The sequence below is a fragment of the Glandiceps talaboti genome, chromosome 10, assembly GCF_964340395.1.
Source record: "Glandiceps talaboti chromosome 10, keGlaTala1.1, whole genome shotgun sequence".
NCBI lineage: Eukaryota > Metazoa > Hemichordata > Enteropneusta > Spengelidae > Glandiceps > Glandiceps talaboti.
This window is the reverse complement of record NC_135558.1, coordinates 20,060,763-20,070,703: the sequence shown is the minus strand read 5'-3', so window position 1 is coordinate 20,070,703 and position 9,941 is coordinate 20,060,763. Positions and strand designations below refer to the sequence as shown.

The 9,941-nt window shown below is 36.7% G+C and overlaps 1 protein-coding gene across 4 annotated transcripts in view; it reads right to left on the bottom strand.

The window, feature by feature from the left end:
* Window positions 1-3,547: 3,547 nt before the first annotated feature.
* The window catches only part of LOC144441006 (axonemal dynein light chain domain-containing protein 1-like), a 30,404-nt gene continuing 24,010 nt past the window's right edge, over window positions 3,548-9,941 (bottom strand). For all 4 annotated transcript variants that reach the window (XM_078130511.1, XM_078130512.1, XM_078130514.1 and 1 more), the window contains 6 exons: window positions 9,468-9,658; window positions 7,937-8,033; window positions 7,009-7,128; window positions 5,937-6,167; window positions 4,909-5,021; window positions 3,548-4,263 (listed from right to left, as the gene is read on the bottom strand). In XM_078130511.1, the coding sequence (XP_077986637.1) occupies window positions 3,798-4,263; window positions 4,909-5,021; window positions 5,937-6,167; window positions 7,009-7,128; window positions 7,937-8,033; window positions 9,468-9,658 (1,218 nt within the window). In that variant the 3' untranslated portion in view covers window positions 3,548-3,797. The remainder of the gene's footprint in view (window positions 4,264-4,908; window positions 5,022-5,936; window positions 6,168-7,008; window positions 7,129-7,936; window positions 8,034-9,467; window positions 9,659-9,941) is intronic.

Below are 9,941 nucleotides of genomic sequence, written 5' to 3'. Positions count from 1 at the left end.
ATCACATTCATTATTCAAAACCTGTTCAAAAACATTTTCGTTAAAATTGGCAGTTTGGCCAATGAAGGGAGGGGAGTTTTGAGTCAGTACCATGATTAAACTGAACAATTATGACCAGGACAAACAAGTGCCTTGGAGAGTGCAAACTGGTCAATGTGTGTACATGTATTGACAGTTATTGACATTGGTTTACATTTATATTAACTCCACTTCTAATATTGTACTTGATGATTAGCTGAATTAATTTATGGCAATAGTTCACTCAATCAGAGAGATATCTTAGAACTATTGGTTACTTTAAAAATTTGTATGTCCGTGAACGGACAATCATACTTCTCATAGGGTTCCGGTCTAAAGATCTTCATGTGAAGCAATGGATTTGGGTTAGCAATTTACCAGATACACTTAAATTATTGTAAATGTAACATTCAAAATTAACTATGCAGTGTGCAGTATTATGCTTTGAGAATAGTGTGTCTTTTGCAAGAACAAGAAGAATGTTTCTTGTAATATATTGAGGATGGGTGGTGGGGTCAGTTTTTTAATTGTGTTGGTTGGTTTTGTGGGTGAATTGGAGGGAGGGGGTTCATTCTTTTAAAGTACAATATGAACAAAAAGTCGCCTACCCACCCCCGACCGTAAAATCTGATCACCCCCTAACAGTCTTTGTTCTATGCATTGACTATAGTGTTCATCGTGACTCCTAGCTCCCCATTTTATTGAAGCCCGCCTCCTTGCGTTCAGCAGAAGATATGATTGATCCTGGGGCTGTATACTTGTCATATTTATCCAACTGTTCACATCTGCAGCATTAGCGATTCGACGACCATAACACTGAAAGTACACTAAATCGATGGTGATATTCAAACAACGACAAACGTGGTGTCCGGTAACACGTTAGGGATAAATCGTCAACAAATGGTGAACAAAGTCTTATTCGGAATTTCTAGTCTAAACCTCGGGAAATAGTTGCTACGTACATAACAGTACGGGGGAATGTGAGGTCTATTCGTGCCATGCCAGAATAAGTCCAGGCAATGAGTGTGAACTAGAACGTACGAGTAACAAAATAAAATAACTATGCAGATTCGAAAATTACAGAAAGTAAAGGAAGTAAATGGTTCTAGAATGTATAGTTGTTTAGTCCGAATGAGTATTTACCATTGTAAGTTAATTAATTGTAAGTCGTCTGAAGTAAGAAATGGTTTGAATTTCTGACTAGTTTCGTATCCCCAGGTACAAATAAATGTTAAAACGGCTATGGACATCAAGTTAGCTTTCGGCGCATCGAATTGTTCGTATATGCCATTTTGGACAAAACAAATTTAAAACACCCCAGTGATACCTTTACTAATTGTAATTCACTGACCACCCCAGGCAAGAGAAACTGGTTTGCGGTGCACGTGCGATCACGTGCACAATATTGTCTGTTGCTACAAACTGAATAACTCTAGACCCATCTCAATTCTGCCCGTTTAGTGGTGAATTCTGGCAGCTCCCTACCGCAAGGGGCGGGCTTCTAGATTCTATCTACATTCGCTTCCCACACCATAGGGAGTGGTGGCAGCTATTCATTTACAAGTCAAGATGGTTTCTGGGGTAAAAGATACTGTGTCCGTATACTCCACATTGTTAGAATTAATTTAATAGTTTGATAAAATGTAGAAATTCAACAAAGTTCCCTAATACAAACATCACAAGGAAAGAGGATATCTGGGATGTAAAAGTTATGCGGTCGATCGTAACAGAACCCAACCAGTACAAAGTTATAAGCATCTACCCTGTGATTGTCATCTCATTTTGAATTGTATTTATTGTATATTCCTGTGCAACATGTAAATGTGTCGCCCTTTTAATTAGTCAATTTGTATCATTTTTTTTAACTCACTGTATCACAAGGGATTACTCATTTTGGGGCAATAAAGACATTATTGTATTGTATTGTATTGTATTGTATTGTATTGTATTGTATTGTATTGTATTGTATTGTATTGTATGGTAACAATACTTCAAGGGGTAAACTGTCCAGAAAGAAGCAAACGTATCTAGAAACATTCTGTATTGTTATTTCACAATGAAGTTTGTTGAACCCTCAAGTTTTTGTGTAATTTTAGAATCACTTACCTGAACTTCGCATATGTTGGAAATCACTCGAATCGAAGAGTTCTGTTCAGTCTTCTTGTAGAAGCTACCACTGAGGGCGCTTCACAAGTCTACAATAAAACCCCAGACCACATTTTAGACTTGTTTTAACAATAAATATTCCATTTCAAATGAGCATTATATTATATATATGTATATATATATATATATATATATATATATACATATATATATATATATATATATATATTGAGGGTAGAAGAAAATCAAGTAGGGTTTTTCGTCTCTACAAGCCTGTTTCGTGAGTAAATCACTCGTACTCGTCAGGAGGTGCTGATCAACATATACTCCGCTCTGCGTGCAGACGTATCGAGCACTGTGCTACAGACAAATCTTACCACTGACTTCCTATATATATATATATATATATATATATATATATATACTCAGCTGACAAACAGGCAGACACACACACATGCTCACACACAGATAGACATACACAACACACATACACAACACACGTACACAGACAGACACACTCCCACTCTGTTTTGACCATCACATCACATGAAAAAACGTGTTTAGTCAAATATGGGAAGTACTTTCTTCCCAAACCCCCATCCCCACCCCAACTGTATTATCCAGAGAGACGACAAGCAATGATTAAAGTAATAAACAAATGTTTATTCAATTATTTTAAGAGACTTTATAATCACTATTTACAAACTGTCAATCAAATCAATCTGGGACGGATATGCAATGTATACAGCTAATTTATGCAGTAATTACATCATCTCATTAGCATACTGACCTAATATGTACATACTAAGTAACATACCAAGAACAGGAAAATCAGAAATTTACATCAGAAAACTCACACTCTTTACTTTACTGTGTATATCCTTTATTAAACTGAGATACAAATGTTAAAAATAATATTGGAAAGAAATGTTTGTAATTGTGATATCTTTAGAAACATGTTCATGTTTTGTAATTTATGATAATATATGATGCATAATTAATCACAAGTCAATATGTACATAGATGTGTCATGTCAATGTTTACATGGTGTACTGTCAACATAGTATACAACTACTTTATGAATATGCAAATACAAGACAATAAACGTAATGTATGTTTGTCACCTGTGTCTGTTGTGTTCTTCATTCATCATTTACCATTGCTTCTACATTTGAACATGTGTAGACTATCATACTTGTACACTGTCATACATGCACACACACACACACACACACACACACACACACACACACAGAGGCACACATGCACAAGTGCACCCAAACTGAGGCGTACATCTTAAAATACATGTACTTGCTCACTTGCACACATACACACATGTACACTGACACTCACTCACTCACTCACTCACTCACTCACACACACACACACACACGCACGCACGCATACATGCTCATGCACACGCGCACACACACACACACGCACACACACAGACAGACAGACACACTCACTCACACTCACCCTAATTTGTTTTACTGTAGAAAGCTAAAGTGAAAGTTTTACACAAAACATAACAGACATAGCACGACTTTGGCAAATAACAATGAAATGTTAAAACCCTTATAGTGTCAGTATTAAGTCAATTCAATTCATATATTATGATGCTGTAGTTTACAACTGCACCAAACAGACCACTTTTCTCACAAAAAAACACTCTACTGTTTAGATTTCTTGGAGACTTTTGATGCCCTTGAACTTGCCCCTGACCTAATAGATGCTTGAGAAGTGGGTCTTGATTTTTCTCCAGCCGATTTCATAGAATTTGCCGATGATGGTGGTCTCTTTGATGAAGTCGCTGAGGACGGAGGTGGAATTTGTGATGGTGTTGCTGGGGTTGGCGTTTTGTCTTTTTCTTTTTCCTTTTCTTTCTCTTTACTCTTATCTTTATCCTTTCCTTTTGTTTTACTTCTTGGAGATTCTTCTTTCGGTGTTTCTGGTTTTGGTGCTGGTACCGGTTCAGGCGTGGGTTCTGGTTTTGTTTGAGGTCGTTGACCCTCTGATGAAGCTGGTGGTGTTACACTAGTTCTTTCGTATGCACGTAATTTCTCCAGAGCTGCTTTCAAATCTTCCTCCAAGTCAGCAACTTTTTCTTCCGCATTCTGTGCACGTACCTCAGTATTCCTGCATAACACATTCAATATAAATAACACAAGTTTACTTTCTGGCATAGTATCAAAGAAATTTGGAAATTATTGTTTTACAGGCATAGTCTGTAACGTAACATGGTCACTGGTAGTTAGTTAGGATTAATAATGAAATGTTCATATCCAGGGGTGAGCAAATCCAGTAGTCTGACTTAGAGGACCACAGAACTCTTTGCCAGACCAATCCACTAACTACACTCCTGGAGTAAGTAGATTTTAAGAAACAAGAAGTGGAAAAGAATCTGGACCACTAGGATTTAGTTGCAGGAACACTAGACTTCATTAATCAGATTTCAAACTATTTGTTCACCCCTGCTGATATCATTTCAACTACTGCATTATGCTAAATCACATCTAGTCATTGGTAGAGCTGTATATTAATTATAACTGAATCATGATCTGTACAGCTGTATATATATAGTAAAAAAAAAGGGCAGTCTAGGATCCCAAGTTGCTTTGTATTTTAACACACTGTGTTGATTCAAAGTCACTTGTAAATAAACAAAGTTTCAGTAAGTATTGCATATTTCCAAAAGTTTAATCCTAAAAATTAATCTACTTTTCTAAAAGGCTGTTATGTTTTACTGATTTCTTGTTGTTGAATACATCACAGTTTACTTACATGAGTTTTTCTTGTAGTGTGTGTACCGCAGCAAGTGCTTCATACGCTCTTGATGTGTTTGGTGTTTCTGGTCGGTCTTCATCAGATTTCAAAAGTTTTTCAACATCCACCTCCTAAAAATAAACATTTGTATGGAATATTTATATATGCATATCATAGTCTGTTATCTGATTGGTTACTGAGACTCACATGACACTTCACAATTACCATAGCATGTTGTCTGATTGGTTGTTGACACTCACATGACACATAAAAATTTGCATAGTGTGTTGTCTGATTGGCTATAAACACTCACATGATACATGGTGTACTTCTACAGGGAATGCCTTTATTAGGGGAATATGTTGCCCAAATGGGTCACCTTTTTACGACCCCTTAACATGAGTTCACTTTTCTGTATAATGACTGCTCTTTGCAACTTATCCTGAATATATACAAATTACAATGAGTAACACTGAAGTGAAACACTTTCTCTGTGTGCTATATAGCATTCATATCAAGTGTAAAAGTATACTGTTTCAATTGGTTTATTTACAAGCCTAGCATGTGGCCTTTCTAATGTGGTCAATTGGCAAATGAAACAGTATGCTTTATCGCTTGATATGAATGCTATAAGCGATTGTGGTATATACAGAAAACGCTTTACTTTGGTGTTATGGGTTGTACTTGATATGGATGCTATAAATGATTGTGGTATATACAGAAAACGCTTTACTTTGGTGTTATGGGTTGTACTTGATATGGATGCTATAAATGATTGTGGTATATACAGAAAACGCTTTACTTTGGTGTTATGGGTTGTACTTGATATGGATGCTATAAATGATTGTGGTATATACAGAAAATGCTTTACTTTGGTGTTATGGGTTGTACTTGATATGGATGCTATAAATGATTGTGGTATATACAGAAAACGCTTTACTTTGGTGTTATGGGTTGTACTTGATATGGATGCTATAAACAATTGTGGTACATACAGAAAACGCTTTACTTTGGTGTTACGCTTTGTAAGAAGAAATATTTCACACCTTTGGTTTGACATCCTTGCCATTTTCTAGAGACTGTGGTCGTACATTTTGGTCATAACCTATAGCTTGCATTTCTGATGTGTTCACAGTTTCTTCATGTTTGGGTGTTTCAGATGGTTTAGTTGATGGCTCAGATGGTGCAGGTGTTTGTATTGGTTTACTATCTTCTGCCTTCTCCTCTGTTTTCTGTATGGGAGTAGCAGCTTCAGACTGATCTGGAGTTTTGGTTGCCTAGATTAAAAACAAAAAATTGAAAAGAAAAGACGATGAAAACAAGTCTCCTATGTTTGAAGACATATACCCTAACATAATATGATGTTAACTACTGTCTGAAATATGGTCATATGATTAGTTTATTCACTTTTTATGGGTATTTGTGTAAAAAACAACAAGTTGGGAAACACAGGATTAACAATCTACATAAATTCCTCACATCATAGACAGTATGTCTCCCAATAAATTGAAATTAATTGACCAAGTTTTAGGAGATAGTGGTCATGATGATCAAGTTTGGTGTATCACTCCTGGGACATTACATTTTTGATACAAAGATAGACATACTTCAACTCTAGACTAACAATAACAGAGACACAATAAACACAGCAGGATCCTTTACCCAGTCACATTGAACACTGATAAGCATTGCTATTCTTTCACAGTGCAGTAGAAACAGGCTTCTAATGAAAACATTACACATGGACTTGATGATTTTAATGGCTTCAATTGTTTATTTTCTAACTGATAATCAATATTTCAACTTGACTACTTCTACATCCCCACTGTGTCTGGCACCTATGTAATTGCTTCTTTTGCATCAGAAGTTGTCTGAATGTGTGTAAAAATTGTTATATTGAGTGAAACACCAAACAAACATCATTTTAGCTATAACAGGGAATCCACCTAAAATTTGTGAATGGCAGATGACACTGCCCTCTACAAGTCAGCTGTAACTAGTGAACCAATAATTTTTCTTCTGAAATGCAACACAATGTGTGTATGAGTGTAGCAATGAAACAACAGAAAACTGAGGAGTCATATGTTAGTTCATAGAATTCCTCCAGTAATGACTTACCTCATCTGTTCTTTTTCCTGATAATGCTGATGATGGTTTGAAGAAATCATCCAGAGCACCACCCCCTAGTAACTCCTGTAGTAGCAATGTGGCTGTATGTATCCACTCAGCACACTCACTCTGTCATAAGTACAAACAAGTGAGAAAATTAAGAAAGTTGAAAAAAAAGTTTCTCAAACATATTTTCTACTTGTTTCTTGTAATATTGTCATTGGTACCATCACATATTAAATGAATAATGTATGCATGGACAAGAAGACTGATAGATGGACTAATAGAGGGGTAGATAGGCAGTTAGGTGATCTGGCATATAGGGTAGCCTAAAGACCTGCCAACAGACAGATAAGACAGCCAGACAGACAGACAGACAGACAGACAGATAAGACAGCCAGACAGACAGACAGACAGACAGACAGACAAACAGACAGACAGACAGACAGACAGACAGACAGACAGATAACCAGACAATCAAACATACAGACAGACAGACAGACAGACAACAAGACAATCAAAGAGACACACACAGACAGACAGACAACCAGCCAATCAAACATACACATAGACAGACAACCAAAGAAGCAATCATGCAGTGAGACAACCAATCAAAGAGACAGATAGACAACCGGACAATAAAACATACATACATACAGACGGACACAGACAACCAGACAATCAAACAGACAGACAGACAGGCAACAGACAATCAAACAGACATACAGACAACCAACCAACCAACCAACCAGACAATCAAACAGACAGACAGAGACAGGAGACAGACAGCCAGACAATAAAACACAAACAGACAGACAGATAGATAGACAGACAGACAACCAGACAATCAAACAGACAGACAGACAACCAGACAGATCAAAATGAGAGTGAGATTCTGTAATTCTAAGTCATTCCATCAAGACAACTGTGGACTTACTTTTAATTTCTTTAGATCTCTGTATTCATGGTCAGCATCTGCCATACCACGTTCTAATCTTCTCTGCATCTCTTCAGAGACAATAGCATTACAGCAACTAAGGAAGTACAAACAACAAAACGTTGCCATGAAATAATTTTAATGCAAAATTCTCTACATGCTTTGATCTGGTCTGAATTTTCAAATATTTGATAATGTCCAAACTAACAAAAACATTTGTATAAGACACATACATGTGCTCCTGGTAACCCACACAGTTTAAAAAGGAATAACTCCTCTAAACCACTTTGATACTAGTCTAGTTCCTATATGATGCATTACAATTACTACCATCATCTCCATTCATGTATAGGTAAAGTCCTTATTCTAGTACAGAAATCTGTGCTACCCCCGATTGCATTCATATAAACGTGATGATGTTATTGCGTCCCCATATGATTTTAGTTTCAGACTGGAGATGTGGAGTTCGGTTAATGAGCAATTGTCTAAAGGAACTAACCAATTGCAACTGCCTGTCAATTTGTGATGGATTAGTACTGATGTGCATCATTTACCCTTCATCTGGCGGGGACAGCTGTGTTAGTGGGGATAGATGTGTTTAGCACAAGGATTTTCCCTATACATGAGTGGAGATGATGATAGTAATTGCAACATGTTGTATAGGAACTAGACTACTTTGATAAATCCCTGATGTATACTTTACTATGTGGTATAAACTGACAAGAAAATGTACTTTGTACCATTTCAACCCATAAAAAAAATGTGTGTCTTGTATTTGAGGACACATAGTCACATCCAGTCACATCCAGAGATTTGGTCTGATGTGGTGTACTTCTACTATCATTTTATACATAACACATCTTAAAGTGTACTACATACTGAGTATCTGCAAACAATATGGAGCAGAATTGCAATGTGTCTTACAAATACGAACTTTAATGTCCTGGTAAAAAAATTCTAAATAAATAAAACCAAATACATAACACAACAAAATTTAGCTATCTTGGGGCTATTTAGACTGACAGATCAGCCATTGTGGATACGGTCTAACCTCCATTTCCCTCAAAGGGATGCCCAGACCAATGACATCATTATAGTCTAGGGGATACTCAGCACCACTTGCAAATGGGAAGATCACAGCAGGTGTAAGGAGTATAGGCTACCTGGGGAGGACTCAGGAAATAGGTCCTATATTAACAGCCAGCCAGTCACAAATGAATCTACCCTGCACAAGATTATGGGCTTTGCCTAGTTATGATATATAAGATTAGAAAAATATGGCTGCCATCCATTTATATCTGCTTTAATATGTTGTGAAAAAAAGTGATGCGCATTATTACATTTAAATCATGTCACATTTGTTTCAGTGAAATCTGACATTGATATATAAAGGAGTGACAGTGCAATGATGGACAGATGGACGATTGGAACCAAACAGCCCCCTCCACAGTCAAGATAGGGTTAGGGTAGGGCTGGGATAGCATACTCAAACTGTAAGGGGTGGGTTATATAAATTTTCACTCATTCTTACCCAGTGATGTAGTTAGAGAAATCTGTCAACCTTTCACAGATTGACTCTGCCTTTTCTCTGATTTCTGAAGTGGTAGCGGTGGCAGCCATACTGCTTTCTATGGCTTCCTGTGGGTTGCCTTCTTTATCTGGCGCTAGTCTGAGAAGTACTTGAATCATCCAGTGAACCATCTCAGAATGCAGAACGTGAACCTGTGAAAATATGAAGAAAGCATGATTAGCATATTGTCATGGTGACTAAAGGTCACATGGAGGTCAATCATGTGTAGAATGAAGTAATATACCATGTTTGTTTGGTTTCTTGTGTAATTCTATCTAATTTAATATTGAAAACATACATTATATGAGGTGCATGCATTACTGTTTTATCAGAAACTTACATTTAAATATTTATTTTCCCACTTCTTGATGTGCCTACATTTATGTACATGAGAGTTAATCACAACATTTTTGCCAACATTTATGTTAGGTTATC